Below are 16,666 nucleotides of genomic sequence, written 5' to 3' on the forward strand. Positions count from 1 at the left end.
TTTAATGTCTTGTGAAACGAAAAGCAAATTTTTGAAAACATGTAGCTTCACAAAGATGTTAATTGTTGGACTGGAATTACGTGGATGCCAAGTGATGTTTTTATCAGCTGTTTGGATTCTCATTCTGACGGCACCCATTCATTGCAGAGGTTCCATTGGTGAGCAAATTGCTTTCTTTTGTGAAATGTTAGCAACTAAATAGTTTCAGTTCCCACTGACTTGTATTTGACACACACACACACACACACACACACACACACACACACACACACACACACACATATATATATATATATATATATATATATATATATATATATACCACAATGAAAAGTCAATCGAAGAACATTCTTCATTTTTGGGTGGACTTTACCTTTAACCACAATTTCTGTTAATAAGAATGTATATATAAAAAAAAAAACCTTGAAATATATTGAAAATAGCGTTGAATAATGAATGGACATCAAGGAGCCTTTGAGTCAAAAAAGTTTAGAAAAGATACAGTTGAGTCCCAGGCAAATGGCTTAAAAGTGCAGTAGGCAAGGGAGCACTGAGAAGAAGGAAGAGGTTGAGGATCAAGAGGAGCCAAGGCAAGAACCAGACAGGAACAAAGCACAGGACTCTTCTCTGCTTCACCTGCTGACTGAGCTGTGAGCAGGGCAAGGTGGGTAGCTGAGTATCCACTGACCCTGCTGGCTTCATCCCCGGTAATAAAGAGAAAGAGGGCATAAATAGGAGGAAGGAGCGCAGTGGAGATAAAAGAGAGGGTTAGAAAGAAAAGTGCCCCATCTTCTCTTCTGACAGGGCCCAATCCACAGCAGCAGTGTAAAGTTGTAGAAAAATGAGGTTATCTCTTCATTACTGAAGGCGTAGAACATGAAATCTGCAATACACAAGGAACATCAGGAACTGAATGTTTAGAATCTAGAATCATAGTCCTATGCATTGCTTACCAAAAAATCTAGGAAAATCCCAGTCTGTTGCTAAATTTAGACTGGCATGAATACAACAGAGCCAAGTCAAAAAATGAATATTACTATTAAAAATGTTAAGCCAAACCATATCCATGCCGAAAAGAGATGGTCAAGCATTGCCAGAAAACTGAAGAAAGCATCACTTTCTGGGTTGCTATCATTACAAGTAAATGTCTAGATACTGGGTATAAGTATCATTATGTATGTATTCATGTTTTTAGTTTCACCTCATTGCCAGCTTACGATGCTAGCATATAGTTTAACAGACACTTCAACAAACGATGAGTGTGCTTACTATAAGGTACAAAAATATCCAATTTATTTTATAGCTTCACCAATAATCATATTTGCTCATACTTTTATTTTGACAGCGAATAACTTCCTCTTACGGGCAAGCGCAATGGTGGGGTGGTTAACGTTACTCGAATATGTTTTATAAAATGTAATACATTTATATTTATGGATTTGCTCAACTATATAACACTGTTTTATTCTAATTATCAATTGATCGAAACAATTGTATAGATAACCAGGCAAATAACATTTTAACAATAACAAGCAGAAACTTAAATCCGCCCCTGTACACTTGGTGTGTTGGTACGTTCCATATTGATTTCACGCCTGCGCGACTCACAGTCGAGCACACTGCGTACGTTCTCCAACGGAAAAATGGCGTCAGTCACGAGTAAGGTTTTTTTTTTTCTTCCTTAGTTTGTTATTTACGTTTTGTTTTGAATTTCAGTACTTTGCAATTGCTAGAAATTACTGCATATGATATAAATGTTAAATAATCTTAAGAATTTGGGAGCTTTTGTATAACCCAACAGTCATCGAGCACGCGGCCTCGGTTTGTGTTTTTAGGTCAGTGTTCGGTTGAAGCTAACGAATCGTTAACTCGACCCCACCGGTTTTAAAACTCATTTTATAGTACACTAAGAGCAAAAAAATCCCAACACCAGGAAATAACTTTTATTCTAAAAAAAGTTTATTCGTTCATTAAGTGCCTAAAACCAAAGCTCGTTGTTTCGCACTTACGTAAACATTAGCTAACGTTAGCAGGCGTGGTTTAAAAACAGCGGGATAGAGAGCGCAGCCACCGCGACGGACACGGTTTAGTGTTTAGTGTTCACTCTTGCTTTGTTGAGCTTTGCAAAATAAACGTGCACCTGATATTTCTTGCAAGTCTTGTTTTGATGGCATTTCGTCGTCAGTTTTTAGTTAAAGTAACGCGGAATCGTAAACGTTAAAATGCATGGTTTTCTTAAACGTATCATATTTCCCTAACTTAAATGTTAGTGTTGGTTTAATATCACGGACCCCTGTTTCTTGTGATTGCTTAAACACTTTAAACAACTAATACTGTTTTGCTGATTTAAGCTTTGTTCCAACTGAATGGCTGGGATTCAGCAGGGGCTGTAACGTTATTCATTGTCTGTGTTGAGGTGTTTGCCCAAGTCATGCTTGCGTCTCCCATCGTTTTTAGGCTATAATGAAACCCTTGATGTGCAGTCAGTGTGCACCTTTTTTCCTGATATTATACAGCTTTAAGAGTGTTTGCTGTAATTCTAACTTTTATGCAATTTACTTTCCTGTAGATTATAGCAGCTACAACCAGGCTGGTGCACAGCAGTCGTAAGTCCACCTCCATAAACATAATGTATTTCTTAACACAATGCTTGCTTGTCATTTATTAAAACAATAAATAAAAACAATAATACGTAAAATGTCACACAGGTATGGCACAGCATACACCACCCCTCCTCCTCAGGGCTATGCACAGACTGCACAGGTAGGCCTAACACTTTACAGTTCAACTAGTGTAGCAATCCATGTTGTCATATCTAATGATTTTGTGTAAAAGAAAAGTGACATGTAATTCAACAATTTTTTTTTGACAGGGTTATTCTCAGCAAGATTATGCCTCGTATGCTCAACCCGCTGCTGCAACTGATTCCACTTACAGTCAGGCAGCGCCCTCTGCTGGAGCGTATGCACAACAGCAGTATGCATCCTCATATGCACAAGCAGCAACAACTGCAGCAGCAGCAGCCGCGGCGCCAGGTCTGCAGGCAAATCTTATTCACTTTAACGCCAGTATTTCCCTGTTAGTCATAGTGATATAGCATGACTGCACAACTTTGAAATGCTCCAGAACTAAAGCAGTAGTTCACCCAAAAATGAAAAACTGCTTAAAGTTTACTCCCAAGATGTAGGGAAATTTTTCTTAATCTGAACAGACTGAGAAACGTAACTTTACACCACTTGATCAACAAATAATCCTCTGCAGTGAGTGGGTGCTGTCAGAATGAGTTTAAATGGCTGATAGACAACCCAGAAGTAATCCATTCGACTCAAGTCCATCGATTTATGTCTTGAAGCACAGAGTGCATGTTTATAAGAAAAAATCCATTGTCAAGGTGTTTGTCAAAAAAAAAAAGACTTGTAGCATATAACAGTTACAGTAACTTGGGACAATGTCAAATGAGTATTTTGTGTGGACCACAAACACCCCTGCCTGTGTTAGAGGTGTGGCTTGGTGCTCCGTATGTGTGATAGTGACTCTTGAAAAGGAAAATAACATGCATGCTTTTTAAATCTATCTAAATGCCTTGCATATTATTAACTGCTCCCTGGTGCCTGCAGTTTATATACAGTATTATTACCCAATGATAAAATTGCAAGAGAAGATATTGAAGTATTTTATCCTAACTCGTATCTGTTCCCTTAAAAGAGGTAATGACCCCCCCCCCCCCCCCACACACTCTTTTTAGTACTGGTTAGTTTTAAATGATGCCAAAAAAGTGGGTGTGGTTCTGAGCGGAAGAGGGAGATGGCACACACAGCTTCATGTTCAGACAGTTTCATTTCGCTTTCAGAGTTATAAAACACATTCACACCAATTTGCATTCTGTATCGAAAACGTTTATTTAAATGTGTTAGACCTTGACAAATTAAGGCTTATTCTGTGGCTTTTATATAAGCCTTATGATCGGTTGTGTTACAGAGCTGTAAAAACGGCTCTGCTCACCAAGTGAATGAATCGCGCTTGTGCTGAACTATTATTACAAAGGAAAAACAAACTCTTCGATCCAAGAACGTTTTTGTTAATGTGCACAATGTCATCTCACAGTCTGAAACGTCTGTAATAGCAAATCGACACAGGAAAAGCGGTCTCAATTAATTAATAGACACTGACGCATCAATGTACTATAGTCCATTAACACGTCACAAGTCATGACGTCAACACAATGTAGATTTTAAACCCGGATGATGAAAATGGTGCAAAAAAAGCTTAAAATTGACCAGTTTTCTCCAACAGTTAAAATTATCAGGTGCTAACATTTTCTTCTATGATGTGCAACAAACACCTCTGCTAAAATCTCAGAAAAACTAACTTGTTTTTGTACTAGTATCTAGCTGCAACTACACACACTAGCTGGGGGCTATTTTCAGGTTCTGTGTAATATCACTGTGTCTGCTGCTATCCATGGCATGGCTAAGTTCCTTGATTTATTACACCTGAATGAGAGTATAGTTCCTAGCCATATCGGCCTAGAAATTGTGACTCTTCACTTTCCGTCGGTCTGAGTACATGATATAACTATAGAAGAGTAAAGTTTTAAATGAGGAAAAAAATATAGAAATTCTTTGGTCATTTTTGTGTGAGATGCTAACTGTTTAATCGGATTCAATGCTAAGCTGAAAGTGCTACTGCCAGGCCAGAGATTGGCTGAATGGATTTGAAAACGGTAGAACTCAAATGTAGCTCCAGGGGAGTTGAAAAATGAGCCTATTTTCTAAAAAGTGGAGTGTTCCTCTAAGGATTTAGAAAGGCTCTGTAAAGAGGAGTGGATCAAAATCTTTCCTGAGATGTGTGCAGACCTGGTGACCAACTACAAGAAGTCTTTCCTCTGTTCTTGCCAACAAGGGTTTCTGCACCAAGTACTAAGTCATGTTTTGCTTGATCATTTCACTCACTGAAATGCAAATCAATCTCTAACGTTTTTTTTTTTTTTTTTTGTATTCGGTCCTATCAGTTAAACCTACCATAAATTATAGGCCCTTCATTTTTCAATGTAATGGCGCTTTTCCACTGCTTTGCACAGCTCAGTACAGCATGGCTCGGTTTTTTGGGGGTTGTTCAAGTCCTTTAAATCTATTGGTTCTGTTGTCTATTGAAATAACATTTGGCTTAACTAGTCAAATCAAATCAGTCAAAAGAATAAAAAAAGCTATTTTATTTTGTGCCATACCACCCAGCCCTAGTTTGAGGTTAAGAATATTTTGATGGAATTTAAAAACATGCATAATTTCACTTCACAAGAACATTATTTAATGGGCTGAATATGTTTGGATTTTTTTTTTTTTTTTATATCAGGTGTTTAAAAAAAAAACTCATTCTGATGGCACCTTATTCAGTGCAGAGGATCCACTGGTTAATGTAATTGTTACATTTCTCAATCTGTTTTACTAGAGGGGAAAAACATCCTCTACATCTTGGATGGGATAAGTAAATATTCAGTTAATTTTTTTTTTTTTTTTTTTTTTTTTGGAGGTGCACTATTCCTCTTATTGCACAATTTTTCTACACTTCATTGTGATTTCGGTTTGATTCTCAGAGAAATGCAAAGACCAAGAAGCTTGGAGGAAATTTGCAAGCACTGCAAAGTGTTTCGGTGTATTGGTTAAAATGATCTGAAAAAGTAGATTTATTGCAAATATTTATTGAAAATTGTTGACAATTGTGGCTTTAATACTTCCCACGCCTTTTGTTAGGCTTAGAAATTCCTTCCTCCTTAAGTGAACCTTTTCACATCATGCCGTGTTCTCATAACTGTTAAATCATTATTCTTCCTTTCAGCTGCGTATGGAACTGCACAGCCAGGAGCTTATAGTCAGCCTGCACAGAATTACGGGGCCAGCAGCTACAGCACCTCCACTGCGGCCCCTGCTGCCCAGGCCTCCTATGGCTCCCAGCCCGGATACTCCACCCAGGCGGCCTATTCTGGCTACAGCCAGCAGCCTGCTGCCTCTGCTCCTCAGAGGTAACTGGACCGTCTCCTAGAGCATCACATCAACAGGATGTTCCTATGGAGGCTCCCACAGTATTTCCATATGTTATTTCTTACTTCCTGAGCCTAAAGGCCATTTTAATTGAAGCGTTCCCATGCAAATCCCATTTGTTTCTTTCGGTAGTAAGTGTATAAGTTCAAAGAGGTTGTTAAAATACTGATATTTCTAATATTCTAACTTGATGCTGAAGAAAGATTTCTTAATATTATTAATGTTGAAAACCATTGTGCGGTTTTGAATATGAAGTTCTAAAGGACCGCATTTAGTAACAGTTTTGTAACAAAGTCTTTACTGTCTGTTTTTATCAATATAATGTGTCCTTTTAAACCGTATGTTGTGTGTGCCTTTTATTTTGCAGCTATAGTGCAAGTGGCCAGCCGGCCTACAACCAAGGTGCCTATTCCCAGCCTGGAGCTTATTCTCAGTCTCAGGGTGGGTACCAGGCTCAGCAGCCGGGCTATGGGCAACAGCAGCAGAGCAGCTATGGCCAGGGACAGCCACCTCAGCAGCACCAGCAAGGCCCAACTGCTGCCTACCCTCCTCAGGGGAACAGTTCTTATGGTCAACCACCATACGGCCAGCAGAGTGCATCACAAAATGAATACAACCAGCAAAGTGCTTATAGTAAGGGTGCTTTTTAATTGTTTCTAAATGTAATATTTTTTTTTTTCTAGTAAGTTTCTTATTGAATTAAGGCCATATGCTTAATGTTTGATCTTTTCTGTAGACAGTTACAGTCAGGGTGGTGTGAGCGGAGGCTACCCAGGGTCACAGCAGCGGGGTGGATACCCAGGAGATTCTGGCAGAGGTGGTTATGATCGTGGAGGTCCTCGTGGGCGTGGGGGTATGGGCCGCGGAGGCATGGGGTAAGTTTAGACTTTAATATAACTAACTGTTCTTTGCTCTCCCGCTCACTATTTTCACTGAGCGGAATCACTCAGCACAAGCAGGGTTTATATGAATGGAAGTCTACGAAGAGTGGAGTTATGTGGTTCATTCAACCTTGTATTTAATTTGTAGGGGGTTCCATAATACCTCAAAGGTATTGTTGCAGGGATATTTTGTTTGGTCTTGCATATTACAAAACGTTATTGGTACGATTACATTTTTGGAGGGGCCTTTAATGCTTTTATGCTTTATTCTAAGACTGAGAAATTCGTTTTTGTTCTTGCAAAGCTCAGCTTACTGGTCTTTGCCTTTTCTTTATTATACTTATTTCAAGTGTGGTGGTGTCAACGTTTTGAGGTTTTGTTTGGTGTCAAGGTCTCTTATTTTAAACTTATTTCTTTCGATGCAGTAAGCTGCCTACCAAATTTAAAACCTTTTGGTTTTTCAAATGCTTTATGAGGATCTCTACTGCTGTAGAGTTTGAATGGGGGGGGGGAAGGAAAAATTAGCGCAAACGCATCATTCTTGGAAAAATGAGTAGTTTACGGTGTAATTTTATAGCAGCAGACGGTGGCACACAATCATGGGCATTTAAGTTGTTCTTATTTACTGTGTTTTAAATTCTGAATGGAACTTTTGTCAATTGAATATGCCGAAAGTTATCCAGTTTCAAAATGGTGAATGTAAGCAGAAGGGTTGGTTTGACATTGAAAGAAAGTTGTTCTTTTAAATAAAATGGTTGGAGTAACTTTAAACCGAATCCTTGAATATTTAATGGACACGCAAACATTTAAATGCTTTGTTGGTAATCAGAGATATGAGTTTAGTTATGCATAAACCGTTTTTCAAACACTTCTCAGTAGGTTGGTTTTATTAACCCATTAAATTAGTAAGAAATCACTGACTCCAAATGAAAACGGAAAATCAAGTTTTTTCTGGTCCAACTGAATTCATGTTTCAAGGGACGGTGAGCATGCAATTAAACATTTCTGATATTTACATTTTATACAATTTCATGTACTTAAAATATTGCATTTGTGAACTGTTTTCTTATTTCAAAGGTCTTGTTTTAACATTCTTTGTCACATTTATACGCTGCAGGTTTCAGAGATCGATGTAAGAACAGCAGTACTTATTCTTTAAGTACCTTTTTCCATTTCAAAGGCGACAGCTCAAAGAACCATGGGGAATTTTCTTTTGTTTTTATTTAGCTAATGTTTGGATCATATTTTCTTTTACAGCCTTTGTGATTTTTTTTTTTTTTTTTTTTTTTTTCTGATATACTTATCAACCTTTTGTAAATATTTGTCATTTTGTACTATATAATTTTGTGTACTTTTGTTCAGTGCTGATATTTTGCTGGTAGTTAAAGGGATTTTTTCCACAACAGGATTGCTGTATTTAAATTTTCTTCAACATTCATTTTATATTGGGTGTAGCCCAAAGCATGAGGCACCAAGCTGACTTGACAATTCTTCCCATTTTAAAAAAGGTTTACAAAAGGGAATGTATTTCTGGTCCTATGTGATGTCTTTTTTTAAATTGGTGCGATCAAACTGTTAAATACCTTTTTATAAACTGTTATAGAAGTCATGAAGCAGCCCAGTTAGTTACTGAAATACACTGTACATTTTTCACATGGGGCATTTGCAAAGTTAGGGGGAAATATTGTGTTCATTTCCTACTCAAGTCCTATGGTTGGAGACTAAAAGGAATATCGCCTTCATATCTTCATGTTTAGCATCGCTGGAGACAGAGGGGGCTTCAATAAGCCTGGTGGTAAGTTCCTAAAGCGTATTCCATTGGCTAGTCCACTCGTGTTAATTTAGAGGCCATTCACGCCTATGTGTCCTTAAGAGATTCCATTTGGTGTGCCACTTTTTTTAACCAAAAAAAAAAAAAAAGTGTCCTTATGGTTTATATTTGGATTTCTTCAAAAATTGAGATGTGTCCTTTTGACAGAAGCATCTTTTAATTCTGCATTTTGTTTTCATTTCATTGAATCTATTGTGGTCAAGGGTAATCCTGAAAATGGTCATCTTTTCAATGTACTTAATACTGCTCGCAGGTTTTTTTGTCTTGACAGATGGGCAGATTTGCTTTTAAGATGTGATGTCATGGCCTAATAGTGTTTCTTGTCTTTCTCTTCTTTGATCCATGGAAACCCAGAAGGCATGAGGGGTGGAATGGATCGTGACATGGGTATGTGTTGTAAATTACTCTTCCCCCATTTAATATTTGTACATTTATGACAATTTTGGTATTTAAAAAAAATAACTGAATTAATCAAGGATGCAGTCACTTGTACAAAAGTGACAAAGACTTCACATTTGTTACGGTGTGGTTAAGCAGCAGCAATTACTATTCAACTTTAATGTTTCTTGAACACAATCAGCATATTAAAATGAATTCTGAAGGCTCATTTGACACTGAGACTGTAGTAATGGCTTCTGAAAGTTCAGCTTTGCCATTACAATGATACATTTTTATTTTTGAAAGGTTAAAATGGAAAACTGGTATTTTCAAATGTAATTTCAAATATTGCCATTCTTACTATATATGATCAAGTAAAACGCATCGTTGTAGTAGAGTGGGAGGATTCTTTAAAGTCTTTTTTTTTTTTTTTTAAACCATCAAGTTGAATGTATATGAAACCGTTAAACTTGTTTCTCTCCCATTACAACAGGACGTCCAGGAGAGCAGGACTCTGAGAACAGCACCATCTACATCACAGGCCTCACTGAGAATGCAACTCTACCAGAGATGGCAGACTTCTTCAAACACTGTGGAGCCATACGGGTGAGAAGCCAAATAACTAGATTAATTCTAAATAACAGCAGTCTTTTATCAGAATTCAGCTATTGTGATAGCTGACAATTTTCTTGACCCTTATTATTTTTCAGATAAATCGGCGTTTGAACCAACCAGCCATAAACATCTATACCGATAAAGATTCTGGCAAACCAAAGGGAGATGCCACACTGTCCTATGAGGAGCCTGCCATTGCCAAAGCCGCTGTCGAATACTTTGATGGTTAATTTCTTAAAATAAATCTGTTAACTTGTTACATTAACTTGGAATGGTCACATTCAGATTATTTCCTTGAGCTGTCAGTTGGTTAACATTATTCTGCCCGTTTCAATCAAGATATAATTTTCACTTTTAAATGCGTTCTCGATCATTTACCTGCTGCTCATACACCAGGTAAAGAATTCCAAGGCCGGAGGATCAAGGTGGCTATGGCTCGCAGGAAACCTATGATGGGAGGTATGAGAGGAGGAATGCCAATGAGAGGTGGCCCTGGGATGGACCGTGGAGGTATGTTGCATCCTCAAACCAGCGGGAATCCTTCAAGTAGAGGGTCTTTCTGTATTGTAATAGGGGTTTTGTTTTATATGCCACCAGGAATGGGAAGAGGAGGAGAGAGAGGTGGTTTCCCCCCCCGTGGAGGCCCTCGAGGTGGAATGGGTTGGAATGGGCCTCCTGGAGGCAACACACAGAAGAGAGCTGGAGACTGGGAGTGTCCCAGTCCGTGAGTGATGCTTAACTGTTTAAGCAAACAATTTGAGGCCTCTATTTTGCAATACGTGAGACCGGTTGAATAAGCATGAAAGATTAATGTATTTTTCTGGCTGTCTACCTCAAATTTCATTACAGTGGATGTGGAAATCAGAACTTCTCCTGGAGAACGGAGTGTAACCAATGTAAAGCTCCAAAACCTGAAGGCCTTGGAGGTCCGTCCTTCCCTCCTGGAGGTACACGCAGATTAACCGTTTTCTCTCATCAGCTGATCTCTAAGTGTCTGTGACTGAGATTTATGTTGTGTAATAGAAAAAGCATGATTTGTTTTAACTGTATATTCAGGTGGTGATCGTGGCAGGGGTGGAATGAGGGGCGGCAGGGGAATGGATCGTGGTGGTCCGGGGGGCATGCGTGGAGGCTGGGGAGGGGATCGCGGTGGCTTTAGAGGAGGCCGTGGTGGTATGGACCGGGGTGGATTCAGAGGAGGTAGGGGTGGTCCTCCTATGGACAGAGGGGGCAGGAGAGGCATGGGACCCCCAGGCAAGATGGATATGAGGTGAGCGTCACTTACTGTGAGTATAACAGGATAAATGTAAACCGCTTTTGTCTGTGCTGTTTCATGTGCTTGATGCATATTTTCTTTTATTTAACAGGGATCATCGTCAGGAGCGCAGAGACAGACCCTACTGAGATGGTGCATCAAGCAAAAGGAAATTTACAGAGAAATTTTAAAGTCATTTTTATTTATGATTCCATATTTATACATGGAGATCTTTTTTTTTTTTTTTTTTTTGCTTTGTTTTTAATTTCAGTAACACTTTGTGGTTTTAGTTGAACCTTTAGGTTTTTTTTTTTTTGTATGCAGTAATGGTCTTTTTTTCCTTTTAAGATACTCTGCCCTGTAGTCAGCGTTTTTGGGGATGTCCGTCTTGTGTCTCTCTATGTAACTGTACTTTTGAACTTTTTTTAAAAAAAAGAATAAACTTTTCCACCTCCATTGTTTAGGTTTTTTTTTTTTTTGTATACTTGTCATGTGTTTATAGCTTTCTGTAGCTGGCAGCAATTATTAATTTATACATGCTGTCTAATGTCTTTAAATTAGTTAATGGGGTTATATAGGACGTTTCAAAACAGTAATGTAACATTTGTTTAAAACATGCCCAACCCATTTAAATGGCTGCAATTCAGATCTTTAGCCATTAGGTGTCTCATTTGTTTTAGTTTCCATCACTACCATGTGCATGAATGAGCAGATTTATCTGCTGCGTACAAAGTAAAAGGATGCCAACTCTGTTATCAGAGCATTACTAAGCCTCCGTTCGCACCTTAATGAACACTGAATTGTCTGAATTTTTAGTGTGTTTTTTTTTTTTTTCATTTTCAAGAATTCATTATTCCAATGTAAAGCTGTTCAATCTAGCTGTGTAGAATGTTTATTTTCTGATCTGATGTTCAGCTTGAGTTGAAACAGTGGATTGGTGTGAAACTGGAAACAGTTATCAACATTTTACTTCATATTGCAAAGCATCTGGTACGTGTTCACCAAGAGCCTAATGTTGAATCGTTGCTATTAATTGAAGTGTTGTCAGGAACTGGCAGGATGATGCTTGCACCAGCTTTGAAGCCTTTCAAAAACCATCTAAAGTTTTTATCTAATTTAATGGCATATCATTTGAATAAACCACAGTTCTGTCAAGAATATTTCAGTGCATAGAATGGCATAGGGTTTCATTTCAACTTCATTGATGCCTTTTTATCTGACATCTAGGAGCCAAATGCTCATTTGCTAGAGAGCTGTGGAATGAACTGGCTTTTGTGCATGTGTTCACACTTTACAGAAAAGCTGATTCATCCAGGCCTCAAAGAATGATCTCATTGCTTCTCTTAACGCGAGTCCTCCCCTCCAACTAGCTCTCTTAAAGAAACAATGGACACTTTTCAAATCAAAGTAAGGGCCTCCCTTTGGCTGCATGGCTGCTGTTGAAATCACACAGTGCTGCAGTCCTGGAAAAGCTATTGAAGAGCACACTGCCTGACGTTAAGCAACAAGAGCAGGAAATAGAAAAATGTCCACTTATACTCTCAGATCTCATGTTATGGGATCATGCAGACAAGAAAGTGTGATGAAGGCTCAACAATGCACAATTGCAATGTTATAGTTGGTCTGATGTTATATTTAGAAGAGAGTGGGAGTGATTTAAATCTTGTTTGGTGACGCACTGTAAAAAAAAACTTCCAGCCAAAAGTGATTTAAAATCGGATGACTCTGGTGATGGAATTTATGGACACTTGATCCTGTGTCATATGGATAATTTCTGATCTGCTATTACAACACTTTAGGAAGACACATTCGGAAGGATTATATTAAACCATGACGTCTAAATACTCATATTTCGAGTCCTTTTCCTCTAAGCTTTTGTCTTCTTACTGTGGCATTGAAGATTAAGAGTTGAGTTTCTGAAGACAGACCATCAGTTGTCCTACAGCCACTGAACTGGTTGTTTTAAGGAGACAAATGAGTGCTGATTAACATCATGATGATGTCTGCATGTGTGTCTTTTGTCTATTCAGAATGGACCCTTTCATTTGCTGATGACCAAGACCATTGACAAAGTAGTGTGAATGAGCCTTAACTAAAGGTTTGGAGCCCTAACAGGAACAGTGCTTGTTGGATAACCATATTAATTTAATTTGACAGTCATAATTGATGTTTGGCAAAATAATTTTTAACGATGTCCGGTTCGCAAACGAATCGTTCGATTTGACCGCTTGTTAGTGAACCGGTTGAACCGGTTCACCAAAACGGACTGAATCGTTTGAAACGGTTCGAGTTACCAAATCCAAAAAATATTTAAATGATTGACTTTTTTTATTTTTACCGTGGCTGACACTCCGATTCGAAATAAACCAATATCCCGGAGTAATTACTCAAACAGTACACTGACTGAACTGCCGTGAAGAAAACTAAAGATGAACACGAGCAGAGCAGCATGTGCAGCGAGCCGAATACCGAGCGCACACGCCCACTGCTGGAGCAGTTCTCGAGTCAAGAACCGGTTGTATCACCGGTACACTTATTTAACCCAAAACAGTTTCTCTCCGAGCAAACGTATTACATGATCCATATTTTTTATTTTTATTTTATTTTTACAAGCGGGAAGCAATCACGGGCTGCCTTTTCCCAACATGCAAATTGGATATGATAACAAAATCAACATCCTCGTTTCTATTTTCGCTCGACTGCAAAACAAAAAATTAGTTTAAATAAACATGATCGGTATCAGCCGAATGTCAGATGCAAATTCGAACGGTTTGTCCATTGGCAGCGACTTTGGGCGTTTGAAAGAAATGGCATGCACAGGGATAACGTTGCCGTTGATCCTGTAATGAGATGTAACTCAATGCCACTGCAGCTCAACGAGTTATGACGGAGGCGGCGCATAGGACGGTCGGATCATTTCCAACTGACGAAGATTATATTAAAGTGTCCCAGTAGACCGGGGCTGCCTTCCTGCCTCAATCGGCCATGCGTCCTCCCAACTGGTGTGAACGAATGAATAAACGAGGCATCGCGGAGCGCTGTTAGTCAGGGCGGATGTTCCTCATACACAACGATAGCGAGACGGATAGTATGTCGCCGAGCTGTCATGTTCTGATAATTGTCCTGTTTCTGTTTCGGTCCGGACCTCCACGGGGGGATGAGCAATTGCTATGTGGTCATTGAAGGAGGCGGGTATCTCACAGACATCCGGAATCCATCGCGGAATCCCACAGCTGTACCGCGGCGCGCTGGCGAGTCAAAGCGGCCCGCTTTAGGAGCTCCTACCGCGCGTCGTTATGCCATTCCTAACGCTGTTTATGGAGGATTACTGTACGAGACAGTCGTGCGTCATTTCGTGCCTTGATTGATACACGTTTTCCTATAATATGGCCGATCAGAGCAACATTCAATCCGCCGCCTCCAAAAGCATCAGGCCGTTCAAGTCCAGCGAGGAATACCTGTATGCCATGAAGGAGGATCTGGCTGAATGGCTGAACACGCTGTACGACCTGGACATCACGGCGGACACTTTTATGGAGGGTCTGGAGACCGGCTGCGCGCTCTGCCGGCATGCCAACAACGTGAATCGCGCCGCCCACGACTTCAAGACGAAGTATCCAGATGCGGCGCTTTTGTTGCAGATACCCAGCAAGGACGTGGTCTTCCAGTCGAGGAACGTCATACCGGGATCGTTTTTGGCCAGAGACAACGTATCGAACTTCATCGGCTGGTGCAGGCAGGAGCTCTGGATCAAAGATGTGCTCATGTTCGAGACCAACGACCTGGTGGAGAGGTGTAACGAGAAGAACTTCGTGCTGTGCCTGCTGGAGGTGGCTCGCCGGGGGGCCAAATTTGGCATGCTGGCCCCCATGTTGATTCAACTCGAGGAGGAGATCGAGGAGGAGATACGGGACCAGGAGAACCTGTCGGAGGCTCTGGGGGAGTCGCAGAGCCCGCCGAGCAGGACGTACAGCCGCAAGGAGAGCATCGGCGAGCCCGACCCAGAGCTGCTGGCCCGCTGGCACCAGCAGCAGAAGAGAGTCCTGCTGGATATGCGCAACCTGGACGAGCTGGTGAGTTTGACAGCTGTCAGCACACTCACTCGGGTTCATTATAGTAGCAATCAGTGGGTTATTATTATAGGAGCAATCAGTGGGTTAATTCGTAATCTGGTAATACACACTACAGATTGATAGTATTCGACATGTTGCATTTCAACATCCTACATGTTAAAACTCCATACATGGATGTGTTGTGCAAAGTGCTGGATTGATGTTGATATCTGGTGTCAGTGGTTAGTTTGTTGTGTTAAACTGTGTGTTTATATGGACCAGATATTACATGTAGGTTATCGCAGCTTGCTTCTTTAGCACTCTTCCAGTGCTTCTATGTACTGCAGATATAAGTCAAATTTTGACTTGCACTGAATTCAACTTTTACCTTAGATGCTCTACATCCCAAATGAAGAGCTTAGGAAGAATAACCTCACTGAACTCATTTTTAAAACATGGGACAAAGCATATTTTGACAACTTCATCTAGTTTGTTAAATTGGAAAATTTCACTTGGAACACTAGAATACCAGTGCAGTGAAAACCAATCTATCTATTTCCATTTTCTTCTCATTTGATATAGATAATTCTACAGTTATTCTATAATATAAGAATAGATTACAAATTCATTAAAAAAAATAAAAATAAAATAAAAACCGTCCTTCACTGTTAGGTTTCTTTTTTCAATATTTCACTTGCCATGAGTTGATTAAAGATACCCAGGCATGTTTTATTGTTTTTCAAGTAATTGTAACTTATATTATAACCATGTGTCAATAAATTATGAGGGAAATTAGTTTGAAACATCTGAATTCATTCATTGACGTCAATGCCAGATTTGTAAATATTTATAATTTTGATTTTCTCATGGGTTTGACTCATATTGCGTGTTAACATCTTTTGTGAGAAAACGTAGGAAGTTTTATCCAGACGTGCCTCTGACCCTGTACAAAATAGATAGCTTTTATTTGTTCAATTTTGTAGCCTGTTTTGTCCCAGTGATTCAAGTGCTTGACATTATCTGGTCTTGTGAGTGGATCTTTGTGTGTGTACAGGATGAAAGGTCAGAAAGTGTGTGACATCAGAGTCTGCTCATTTTCTTTTACCCTGGTCATGTGTAATGCTGACTGTCCATGGCATATCTCACATGTGTGTCCTCGAGGGTGAAAGGTTGTTCTTTTAGGATCAGAAATATTGGATCCTGGTCTGTGTTAGTAAGTTAGTGAGACGGTTGAGTATTTAAATACAGAGTGACTGATGGACACGTCCTTCTTATTTGATTAAGCTTCTTTGCCACAGCCGGAAGCACAAATATTGCAGTTTTCCAAGATGCTTCTTCAGTTTGCATTGTGCTATTGCCAGTCTTGATAATCTGCTCTCATCCAATTATGTTGACATTATAAATATGTTGAAGTTACAAATACTTGGGAACATCAGGGGGGAATTTGCAATCTCCCACAAGCACTGACTGGTGCACAGGGACTTAATTTGACTGCGTCCCAGTTACTGTGTGCCGCTGGGCTGATGTGGTTATTATTATTTCCCTCTCTTCACTCCATTTACACTGTAAAAAAATCTTTTGTTGACTTAACTCATTATTTTTTGTTATCTTTTTGC

The 16,666-nt window shown here is 39.5% G+C and overlaps 2 protein-coding genes across 3 annotated transcripts in view; both read left to right on the forward strand.

Moving 5' to 3' along the window:
- The first annotated feature begins 1,562 nt into the window (after nucleotides 1–1,562).
- Nucleotides 1,563–11,454, forward strand: LOC128011140 (RNA-binding protein EWS). Of its 2 annotated transcripts, XM_052593280.1 has the most exons (16): nucleotides 1,563–1,659; nucleotides 2,570–2,606; nucleotides 2,709–2,763; nucleotides 2,873–3,035; nucleotides 5,836–6,019; nucleotides 6,406–6,671; nucleotides 6,775–6,913; nucleotides 8,677–8,714; nucleotides 9,105–9,137; nucleotides 9,622–9,734; nucleotides 9,839–9,968; nucleotides 10,140–10,253; nucleotides 10,341–10,467; nucleotides 10,593–10,690; nucleotides 10,800–11,013; nucleotides 11,111–11,454. In XM_052593280.1, exons 1-16 carry the CDS (start codon nucleotides 1,644–1,646, stop codon nucleotides 11,145–11,147), a joined length of 1,764 nt encoding a protein of 587 aa, XP_052449240.1. In that variant the 5' UTR covers nucleotides 1,563–1,643; the 3' UTR covers nucleotides 11,148–11,454. The 2 variants fall into 2 exon arrangements, with proteins under 2 accessions (XP_052449240.1, XP_052449230.1); XM_052593270.1 differs by having other exon boundaries at nucleotides 1,583–1,659; nucleotides 10,140–10,467.
- A 1,892-nt stretch (nucleotides 11,455–13,346) lies between these two features.
- The window catches only part of LOC128010972 (GAS2-like protein 2), a 46,289-nt gene continuing 42,969 nt past the window's right edge, over nucleotides 13,347–16,666 (forward strand). Inside the window, exon 1 of the mRNA XM_052593053.1 lies at nucleotides 13,347–15,071. Coding sequence (XP_052449013.1) covers nucleotides 14,385–15,071 — 687 coding nt within the window. The 5' untranslated portion in view covers nucleotides 13,347–14,384. The remainder of the gene's footprint in view (nucleotides 15,072–16,666) is intronic.

The sequence above is a fragment of the Carassius gibelio genome, chromosome A5 (genome assembly GCF_023724105.1).
Source record: "Carassius gibelio isolate Cgi1373 ecotype wild population from Czech Republic chromosome A5, carGib1.2-hapl.c, whole genome shotgun sequence".
NCBI classification, from domain to species: domain Eukaryota; kingdom Metazoa; phylum Chordata; class Actinopteri; order Cypriniformes; family Cyprinidae; genus Carassius; species Carassius gibelio.

Bases quoted from the DNA above. Each gene is read 5' to 3' on its own strand.
- LOC128011140 (XM_052593270.1), top strand. The intron at 6,020-6,405 runs GTAACTGGACCG...TTTATTTTGCAG, and splicing joins GCTGCCTCTGCTCCTCAGAG to CTATAGTGCAAGTGGCCAGC. The intron at 9,138-9,621 runs GTATGTGTTGTA...CCATTACAACAG, and splicing joins TGGAATGGATCGTGACATGG to GACGTCCAGGAGAGCAGGAC.